We start from the raw sequence: 11,673 nt of genomic DNA, 5'->3' as shown, positions 1-11,673 counted from the left end.
CTGCACATAGTGCTGTTGTCATGCACTCGCGCGAACAGTGTCCAATCATTTTTACTTTATTTTGTTCTTCAATTCGGCCAACGGTGTTTGGCAACAGATTTGTAAAAACGGTGTAAACTCACAAAATCTTTCACAAATAATCACTAATTCTCGTGCACGACACATTTCAGTTTTCTTGAAATATTTCAACCCCTTGTTTGAACGAGCCGCATGACAGTCAACGCAAATTGAGTGAGCAGAAGATTTGTTGCGCACTGTAATGTCAAACGCGACGTTTTGTTTTGTTTTTTAAACGTCCGGTAAACACAACAATTGTGAAATTTCGTAAAATTTTGTCCTTTACTTTACTGTCCTTTACTGACAAAATGTTTGTGAAAATCTTAACTGGAGTGTTGGGTTTGCAATGTTCTTAAATACATTAAGTTATCGTCAAAGTTCGCATGCCTGAAACATGGTGTAGTGTTTGATCAAACGAAAGAGGTGCAACTCCTACGTAGACAACCGGCTTTCCATCGTAAATGATTTTTGTGTACTCTTTAAAAACTACCCCGTTTCCTTGAATTCTAATACCGAAAATTATATTTTCTCATTTTGAAAGCCAGAAATGACAAACGGAATATCTTTGACAGTGCGCTAATATAAATAAAACCATCCCCCAAAAGATTCGTGGCTGCGTGCGCATCCTTCTCAACCTGGGACCGAATCTTTACGTGCACCGATTCGGCAGTAGGCGTTTGAAATTAAACTGCCAACATCAGTAGCAAACAGACGGTAACTGAGTGCGGTTCGGCATACTCGTTAGCAAAGAGTGCTCATCACTTCATCTCCCTTTTCAGCAGGTTGGTAAGAACGACGGATCTGTAGGAAAATTGGTCGCAGCAACGCGGGTTCCACCGGGAAGAGCAGGACGGGGGCGCGCGATCTTAAATTAGAACACGTCGTCGCCGTTGCCTTTCCAAAGATATTTTCCTCCCGCCCATATCGAACGTCCCTTATTATCGCAGTTGGCACTGCACAACACAACACATTTCAGTCGGAAGTGTGTGTGTAGAAAGTGCGATCGCGCGAAGCAGAGCTTTAACCGATTTGTACGATTTGCCATTTACATGTGTGATTTTTTACTTTTCCGTGCATCACAGCATCCGGCAGATCATCTGAACCCGAAGATCGTGTGTGTGAGTGTGTGACCGTATGTGACAAAGTGTTGTGATAAGAATCGAACGATATCTCAGCGTAGGTTGAAGGAAACTCAAAGCAAATACAGCAGTCGCTAGGAAGCAAAATGTCTGGCGACACGCAGCCTAAGAAGCGAAAGGACAAAAAAAGGAAGAAAGGTAAGAGTGCCGGCCACCGGAAAGCAATGCGATAACGATCTGAACCGTTGGGAACAATCGGAGCATTTTGAAGTTAGCGATAGGTTCTGGCGAACGTTCTCTTCACACATAGAGCTATCTCTTATCGGACGGCCGAAGATTTAACGCAGTGAGTTGGTTCTGTTACGAACGTGTGAGGCCTCTTTGACCGGAGCGGAGTCTTTACTGTGGCTTCCCTTGAGGTCGCTTTTAAATTAGAACATTATTAGCTTGTCTGAAAAATCTTTAAATAGCTCTGTCGCGGCGGCGGTCTTGGCGTTGAACCTAACGTGCATGGCCGGCGGTACTGGCGCTGTTCCGTCCCTTTTCGGCAGGTCGTTTTCCATTCTAGCGGACGAAAGTGATGAGAATTTCGTAATATTTCCATCTGATTTGCCGCAATAGTTTAGTTTAGATTATTGTGAGCTATGCTTTTGAATTTGAAAATTTGAATTATCAAACAATAATCCAAAGCGTAGCCCAATAGTCTTCTTGAAATCGGAAATATTCGAACATTTGAAACATTACATTTGAAAAACGGAATAGTATAATAATATGTTATCAATATTAGGTAATAAAAGTAGCGCTATCTGTCTTTGTATGATATCAGCATCAGGGAAGATCTGTTATCTGATGATCCAGCAAGATCTTTCCTAGACAATTCTTCAATGTCTGACACACGCTTTGGCTGATGATCTACGAAGATCTTTTCGCATTCTATCACATTCTGCACTATTTCACGGGAAGTCCTTGCAATACCGATATTTGAAACGCAGTTCTCACTGTGCTGCGAAATATTTGTTTGACATTAAATGATTCCCTGGTAGGAAGACGCATTTGAAAAAAAAACTATAAGCAGGCTGGTAAACAATGACCCAGGTCATGCGGTCAGTCCGAGTTCGACGCAGATTCAAAATCTGATGCAAAGTGCGCCACTTCTATACAAGAAAGTCCATGTCCGCATAATCCCACTCTCAGTTGGGAAATGTGTTTTCTTTCTGATTTTGCCCACGGACGGCGCATCGTGTGATGTTTTTTCCGAGTTGCTTTCCATTTGTTTTTGTTGTTGTTTTCCTTTGGTTCACTCATTGCCGGCATGTTTTTTTTTTTAAAATTGCCGGTACGGTACGCGCCACCCCGCGAGGATAGGCAGTATGTAAAAATATCATTTAGCAAAACTCGTAAAACGAGAAGGAAGTGGCTGTTGTGTAGTATAGCGATGGGTGTGTTTGTGTGTTGGCTTTGCGACGTGGTATTCGATGTGGGGTCAAGCAAGTGGAGTATCGAAAGTGAGAATGCCGCATGTTTGCTGACGTGTGCCACGTCACATGCCATGTGGACGAAACAACTGTTGGCGCATATGGGAATCGAGCCAACCATCGCATGAAGCCAAAATAAACGGAGTGCTATATATGTGTGTAATTATTTGCATGTTTTGCTTTTATTTCAGATGACGAAGATACGGTCAAGGAAACGACCGTCCATGCCCCGAAGCAACCGTCGTCCGGGGCAGCTCAGGCCGCCAAGGAACCGGGTGATATTCAGATGCACATCCATAGCGATCACGGTACCGGTGGCCACTGGTGTGCGAAAATCGTGTTCTTTGTCCTGTTGGCCGGTTTGGGTGCACTGATCGGACTCATCCTTATGGAAAGCCAGGGCGTTTCGAATGACGATACACCACTATCTGAATCGAGGTACTCCGAATTCTTCAATGGTTGGGTCGATGAAACGCGACAGGACGATCACCATCACGATGAAATATTGGCCGCTATCAACTCCCTGGATGATCATGACGATGACGGCAGTGACGATCACCACGCGGTAGATGATCACGATGATGATGATGGGCACGATCAGGAAGACGATCATGACGATGGTGCTCCTTATGCGGAGGAAGAAGATCATGATGACGATGAAGACGGCACGGACGTACAGGATGATGACGAAGATGAAGGCCCAGCGCAAAAGCTAGACGACGACGAAGTGGAAGATATCTTTATCCAACAGGAGGCCGCCGCTCAGCAGCAAGCAGCAGCTGCAGCTGAAGACGACGATGATGATGACGATGATGGGCAGGACGATGATGATGACGATGCCGGTAAGCTATACACGTTGTGATAAACTTGGTGTAGGTCGTTCGTAATTATTTCTCAGTTCCTGGCACGCTCTAGGTGCCAACGTTAAAATTAATATTGTTGACGATAATGATGATGATGATGATAATGATGATGATGATAAGAATGATGAACCAAATAACGGAAAAGATAATGATGATGATAACGACGAAGACGACACAAATGACAATGATCAGGATGACGTGGATGGCAATGATGATGATGATGATGATGATGATGATGATGAGGACGCCGAAGATGATAATGATGATGGTAATTGGATAGTTTGTTTTGTATTTTAAAAGCTAAAATTCGATTTAAAAAACAATCGAACGTTTAAAAGTGTGATGCATATTTCATAATCATTGCTTTCCGCTTGTGTTGGTATAAACAAGCTAGCAACATCAAGCTGACAGGATAAAACAAGCGATACAATCTGCATTTAGTAGAATATAATTTCTGTTTTTTTGCTTTTAACATGTGTATTTTGTGTTTTTAACCTTTTTTCTTTTTTGACGAACGGCTAGGCCGAATCAAGCAGCGTTTTATAATGTTTGTTTAGTTTTACATTGGCGCATTATGATAATGTTTTGTGCAATTGGCTTTTTTGAGCAAATTGATTGAACATTACGTTATTTTTTCTTTCACTCTATAGTATTAACAATTGCTAAGACAGAAAAGAACGATAAACTTGACAATGATAAGGATAATGATCACGATGAAAATGTAGATGAAGATGATGAAGATGAGGATGATGATGAAGCTGATGAAGATGAAGGAAACGATGACGATGACGAAAACGATGATGATATAGAAATAATAAGCAAACAAGACATTACTGGTCAGTATAATCAATTGGCTTTTCTACCGCCTTTCTATTAACATATATTTAAGGAAATTTGACACAATTTTATAAAATGTATTTGCTTATTTATATGTATTTTTTTTATTGTTAGAACCCGTCGTGAAAAATAATGCTGCTGGAGGAAATACTAACGCAAGGGATGCTGATGACGATGATGACGACGACGTGAATAACATTGCTGCTGATGATGACGATCAGGATGATACACCATTCGATGAAGAAGTATGTGGTATTACTCTTATTTTCGATTGCATAACATTTTTATTTTATATACAATTAATTACACTAGATATTAGAGTTTGTTTGTTTCATAACATATAATTATTGTTTTTATACGAATGTTTGTTCTTTTTTTTTGCTTCTTCGTTTTCCTGTACTGCCTCCTTGCCCTGCTTCCGAAAGCAATCTAATGCTTTGAATGATAGCACTAACCAAACAATGCAAACGCTTGAAAATAGTTCTACCAACGAAGACACTCTGAAGTCTTCCGTCCAAAACTCCAGAACTTCAATAACCGATGACCGTGAACCTGAACAAAATCAGGTACAACCATCGCCAACCACACCATCAATCGAGGAGGCTGTAACGGGTGACACATTAAAAGATCAAATGGATGAGTTGGTACGAAATTATAACAAGCTTGCGGAGTCGTTAAACGTACCGAAAGTTGATCAAGTTCCTGATGATACTCACGAGACAGTTGTAGTACAGGTAAATGGTGTAGGGATGCGTGCATGGAATGAGATTGTTGAATAAAGCTATAGTTAATTTGCTCGGTTTGCTTAGTTCCAATAGTGCGATTACAAACTAAACGAATTAAAACGCTCTATTTCCAACATTAGGACGGGGACGACGATGGTGATGAGGCAGAAATTGAGGAAGTAACCCGTGGATCTCAAACAGCAAACGATGACGACGATGATGATGGGGATGACAATGACAATGTGGCGGATGACGACGACGACGGCAAAGCTGCTTTTGGTGAATTCGTTGACAATGACGGAGGAGAAGAAGAATATTTGGAAAAAGTTCGCGCCGAACAACAGCGTCGTGCAGCTGAAGAAGCACGCAGAGCCGCTGCCGAGCCGGTGGAGGAATCCTCGCGTAAGTAACGACGGGATATGATCGATTGGTACGGGAAAAGATCATTCTTCATATTCTACTACAGAATGATACTACAGAATCACACAAAAAATATCATCTCATAAGTTACCATATCATTCCTGCTTCATCCCTCATTCTACAAACCAGTAAAAGATTCGATGAGAAAGTGCAACTTATTGCTTTCAATTAGCTCGAAAATAGCAATCGAGAGTTAGTTTTCGTGCATAAAGATAGTACATAATTAGTATATCTATATCTTGCGTGCGTTGCTGTGGCTTTTATAAAAGTATATCAAATCTCCTGTTTGAAACAATCGTACTAAGAACAACTCCTGTTGGGCTACACTTTCAGTGACCGTAAAAATCTTTGTCGGTGTCGCACTACTCGGTGCTGCGCATCTTCTCTTAACTAGTCCACGTGCTCCTACCAGTGAGTTGTCTTGTTTTTCCTATTGTGTACGTTGTACAGTTTTCGGTGTTAATGTGTTTTTGTTTGATGTTGTGTAGATTAATTTGAAAAAAAATATTTCGATTTTATGTTTTTATTAATTACCTATTCGAACTTCTTCATTCGTATGTTGTAATGTTTTGTGTTTCGATTAATTTGCAGCTTTTGTTTATTTTTAATGCTCTTTATATTTGATGCCACTTTTATGTTGTTTGTGCATGGCGTTTTCTAACACATGCCTTGCGTGTTCACTTTTGTTTTTTTTTATTTCGACCTGATTTGATTTTTTTGAAATAGTAATTCCGATGGCTATCTTAATTGTTGTTTCTTTATGTTCAATCGTATCTTTATGCTAATAAATTGCACTTTCGAGCTCGATGATTATTCAAACCAATTCACTATTATGTCACAGCTGAAATTATTATTTTTTCTTTATGTTGAATGATTGCGCACATTTGAACATGGCTTATTTTCAAGTGTATCAAAGTCTATCCTAGCAGTGGTTTGCATGAAAAGTGTTGTTTTAATGTTACGATTTGTAACAGTTGAAGTTATGTGTTTGAAAGTGAAAATTTATTAGAACCAATAATAAATACAACGTGTTTTCATCATCTAAGAAAATCCAACAAATCATAGCGACGATAAACAGAAAATGGATAGCGTTAAGGTCAACGAATCATCTACAATTCATTCGACGGGCGAACAAAACAAAGCATTAAACGTAGCACCAACTATTACCAAACCCGTATTAGATGATTTTGTATATGCTGGTCCAGCGAATCAATCGTTCTCAGATAACGCCGAAGTGATCGAAAAAAACGGTGAGTTTGATTGATCAGTTGTGCAACAATTCTGCTAAGTACAATATTTTCTTTTTTTTCAGTGATCATGTTAGACGACAACGATGATGCTGAACGTTACTCAGGTGATGATTACGACTATGAAATAGAAGAAGCAGTACCTGAAGAGGAGGATGAAGAAGAAAAAAATCTCATACAACAGGAACAAGAAATTGGTGCATTTGTACCGATTACGTTTGAGGATTTTAACTCCATGTACCGATCTCCTGTAGAGATAGCTGATATGTCGATGGAGAGACAAGAGGATGTTCTTCCAACTCAACCAGCCACAAACGAACTACTGTCAACAAAGAAGGTGACAAAAGATTCACTGCTAGCACGTAAAAAGCCACCAAAGGGTGCTGTGAACAAGCTCATATACGGTCTACATAAAGATCCAATCGTTATACCGGCGGACGGAACGGAACCAGAAACCGATCGGATGCTTAAACCGATACCTCCAGTGGAAAAGATTGAAAATGTAAGTGCGAAGGTTGAGGCAAAGTCCGTCCTGACGGCATTGCTTTCGGAAATCCCATCACCACCGATTGAACGTGATCACGCATTCGTAAAGCTTGTCCCCACGGGATCCACTGTTGTGCGAACACCATCACCAGCTGAATCGGCTCGAAGCTCTGGAGCAGTCGTTCAGCCGTTTAAACCAAAACATGTTGAGTTTCTGTTGCCTGAGCGAAAAGAGTCGGACTACGAGCTTGAGTCAGAGTTTGAGCTAGAGAGCACATCGCTCGTACCAGCAGGTGATAATGGTAGCAAGGAGAACCTTTTCGTACCGGATACCAGCGAGGAAGAACTAGAACCGAACGAGTACTCGGAAGAGTACAGTGAGTACGCGGAGGAAGAAGAAATTGTGTACGAAGATGAGGAAGAGGTGATCGACGATATAGAGTCGGTTCTGCTCAATCAGTATGGTTCGGATGAGGAGGAAGAACCACTAACTGACGACAACATTCCGCCGGGCGGTGACGAAGAGGAAGCGTCCGATGTCGATGATTCGGATCTGATGCGACGTTTGGAGGAAAAGTACGGCAAGCTACCGGCCACCGAAGCTGCCGCGCAAGCAGGAAACGACGATGACGACGAGGCAACTGCAGCAGGCTGGACAAGTATTTATGCGTATTAGAGGCAAAAACAAAACAAAAATACCATCGAATCTCGACTCATAGATAGAGAATGCACCGTGTGTTCGCTAGCCTGCTCGTTTGTACACTCGCTCGCCCGCCCGTGGCTCATTAGTCATCGCTGCTGCGTTGTAGTTTTGTATGCACATTTGTACACACAACTTTCACCTTCAAGATGCTTTCGAAACTGCTCACTGCTCACCGCATTCATCCGTAGCAAACATCCTTAGATTGCCCTCATCCCGGATTCGCCATCTCAAAACGATCATCTCATATCAGAGAAGCACTGCAACGATGCGATATATTTACGTGATTCTGTAGTATCACTTAGAATGATTTAAATCACCTCCAAATAGCTTGATTCTTGAATTCACTTCTGTGATTACCTGAAGCAGAAGCACAGCTCGCACTTCATTCCCGAGATATCCCCGCAAAGTAACTGCACTCTAGGTGTGCCGAGCCATTAAATGATTTAATGATCGTATTTTTATCTGTTTCCGTTTCTTGTGATTCGTGAATGTTAACCGTTCAATGTACGGGTCCACGTACGGTGATGTCGCGTATCCGCATTGTCCGCACAGAAATCCCCACGAGGGCTGAAGAAGCTGATCGGTCCTATCAGGAAGAATTAAGAAGAGCTGAACAGCAACTTGACGAGGTAGGTAAAGAAGCGTGAGACGAAACAATTCCCCGATACTACTCAAAAATATGAACATTTTCGAAACATTTCCCAGAAAATATAATGTTTCATGCGTACTTTTGTTTTCATCCAAATCAGGAATTTGGGTTTGAATAAACCCGGCCATTGAAGAACGAAACATCATTTCCTTCAACTTACAATCCCAAATTTAAAATAGTTTTGCCTGTGCGCACCGGAACGCGTGTGCGTGTAAGACATAAGACCCTAGCTTTAGAGTGAATAGAAGAAGCAACAGATGAAATTGGTGACCCTCACAAAAAATAAGCGCACATAGAAAGACAATGATTGAAATTGATTTCCTATTGTGATAGCACAATCATCAGCATGACAATATTAAGAACTACTCACAGACACCTCACACTGACAAAATCCCTACTGAAGAGACTGGACAATGGACAATGTACTGACACTGGACGCTTTCTTAATTGCAGTTTTGTTAAGGCTGTTGTTAGATCTCTTGGAATGAAACAGTCATAAAGAATTAACGTTGACATTATCAAACGAACATGCGAATAGTGTTAGGTGTGTGCCTGTGTGTACTGATCTGTGATGTTTATGGTGTGTTTAAACTTCGATAACATATTTGCTTTTATAGCTCGAATAAACGAGACCGAACGCAATTTGCAGTAGCTTACCCAGCTTCAAACACGCTCTTGTCCATTTTACAGAAAAATAATAATTAGGAATGCTCCAATCAGTTCATTCAGTTGTGATTTTGAAATTCCGTTTCGGACACCCACCCGAAGCGCGAATCGGCTCGTTGTCGGCAAGATCACTTAATAGCAGGAACCAAGATAAAAGAGCTATACGATGTTCCGATTCCTGCTACAAATGCAATGAACGAATTGTGAAACCATTCCTGCAAATGGAGAATTGCGGTTTGTTTGTGTTTATCGTATTGATTAATGTATTTGCTTTATTTTTTTCCCCTTTTTCCATCCATATATAATGCTTCTCCAAATGCTTCAATTATTCTTTACTGTGCTGCTGAACTCTTTTCGCGCATTTAAACCCACTACTTCTCTGCCCTAACAATATGCCTATGCGTATTGACCGTGTGCGTGTGTGCGTGTGAATTTATTTGCTACAACATTAACGCTTCCGTAACACCTTGGATAATTATCAACGCTGCGTTGAATGGACAAAAATATCTGACCTAACCTGATCACATCCCACGTACGTCAACATGCCCACATACACACACAAAATTTGGCTCAATTGTGTGGAGCAGAACAAACCCCAGGAAGCGCTGGCCATTTTTGATCGTATTATCCTGCGAAAGCCAAACACTATCGCGGCATTAGTCGGCCGCGCACGATGCTTGGACGCGCTGGCAGAGCAACAGCGCAGTAACACGGTTCTGACCGAAGCGATCACCAGCTATCGAAAGGTGTTAGATCAAGAGCTTGCGGTGGATGATGCAACACTTAAAATGGTAGCGGAACGATGCATCGATCGTATGCGCTTTCAGGGTCAGCATGCGAAAGCGATCGAGGTGCACAACGTGCTGATTCGACGATTCGACAACGAACCCCAGTATCGCAATCAGCTCGCCGTTAGCTACCTGTATATGAACAGGTTCGTTTGAGGAAACGGCAAAGTGTGCAACAGATCAGGTCAGTAACCAGATCTTTTTTCTCCTGCAGACTGGCTGAAGCAAAAGCCGTACTCCACGAAACTTTACACCGTTGGATTGACGATGGATTCGCGCTGGTACACTATGGGTTCGTATTGAAAACGCTGGATCAAAACATGGAGCTAGCTGCCCAATACCTGCAGGAAGGCATCGATACAGATCATCCAGGAACGCAAGATGGGCGATTCTACTTCCAACTTGGCGATGCTTTGCAACGTCTAGGGCGCAACCGCGAGGCACTGGACGTTTACCGAAAAGGTGTCCAAAAGAAGCTTTTCCTGTCGCTCTACCAACGCTCCCTGTACAATATGGATGGGTTACGTTCGCGCCCGTTCTGGACGGAGGAACAAACGACATACGCTACCGAGCTAGAACTGATGCGTGCCCAGTGGAAACAAGTACGGGACGAAGGTCTGAATTTGCTGAACAGTGCCGGTGTGTTTGTGAACGAGTCGGAAAACCTGCGCGATCGGGGTGACTGGAAGCAGCTGGAACTGTTTTCCCGGGGCACCCGGCTAGAGCGAAACTGTGCCCGTGCACCGCTTACTTGTCGTCTGGTGGAACAATACTTTCCCGCAGCTCGAACGTGCAAACGCGGTCAGGTGAAGTTTAGTGTGATGCATCCCGGAACGCACGTGTGGCCACACTGTGGACCTACGAACTGTCGAATACGAGCCCACTTGGGTTTAAGCGTCCCACAGGGTACCTACATACGGGTGGCCGAAGAAACGCGGTAAGAACATCGCTGCCAAACGCTTGTTTTGTGCAAAGCAGTAAACTTATAATACACGTGGCTTAAATCTCGTTTGTTTGCAGTTCCTGGGAAAACGGAAAATGGTTGATATTTGACGATAGCTTCGAGCACGAGGTGTGGCATAATGGTACAGAGACTCGGTTGGTGTTGATTGTGGATTTTTGGCATCCTGATCTTACGGAAAGTCAGCGGCGTTCCCTGTCCCCTATCTAGAGTATTGGCTTGAAAATGAGTGTTGGCCTCTTATAGTATGAGGAACAGGACCGAAAATACCAGGCGTAGAACGCAAGTGCATTTTTACCCTAATTTCATGCGTGTTTTTTTCATCTTATTCTTGATTTAAAGTTAGGACAAGTTGGTGCCTTTTGCAGATGCGAGTGAGTTTTAAACTAGTGTAGGGTAAATAGGTGAAACGGATAAATGACTCAAAAACAAAATAATGTTCTCGAATCACACGCGTGTTTTCAACCAAAGTTAAGTAGCAAACTGTTCCTACCGGTTGACATTTTCGCTTCCACGGGGCATCCAGGTAATGTGTGTTATTTTGTAAAGATATCTCGAACAAAGGAGCCTATAAAGACGAACACAAACACAAGGATATGAATAGGAGGACTGAAAGACCTGATGGACTGTTAGGAAGAACGGATGAATGCGTTACAATGAGGGAATTGATGATAGTTTTCTATTAAATATCAGAAACGGTGCGTAGAAGATCTTAAA

General features: G+C 42.2%; 1 protein-coding gene across 1 annotated transcript; it reads left to right on the top strand.

Annotated features, from left to right (window-relative positions):
* The first annotated feature begins 1,282 nt into the window (after positions 1-1,282).
* On the top strand, positions 1,283-11,166 carry LOC128711281 (uncharacterized). The gene is made up of 14 exons (XM_053806149.1): positions 1,283-1,334; positions 2,803-3,453; positions 3,527-3,742; positions 4,125-4,259; positions 4,429-4,556; positions 4,737-5,045; positions 5,177-5,438; positions 5,790-5,867; positions 6,503-6,706; positions 6,769-7,848; positions 8,445-8,521; positions 9,795-10,141; positions 10,210-10,932; positions 11,016-11,166. Exons 1-14 carry the CDS (start codon positions 1,283-1,285, stop codon positions 11,164-11,166), a joined length of 4,413 nt encoding a protein of 1,470 aa, XP_053662124.1.
* Positions 11,167-11,673: the final 507 nt, after the last annotated feature.

The sequence above is a fragment of the Anopheles marshallii genome, chromosome 3 (genome assembly GCF_943734725.1).
Source record: "Anopheles marshallii chromosome 3, idAnoMarsDA_429_01, whole genome shotgun sequence".
Taxonomy (NCBI): Eukaryota; Metazoa; Arthropoda; class Insecta; order Diptera; family Culicidae; genus Anopheles; species Anopheles marshallii.
Note: the sequence above shows the minus strand (reverse complement) of the source record. Positions and strands in the feature narration are given on the sequence as shown.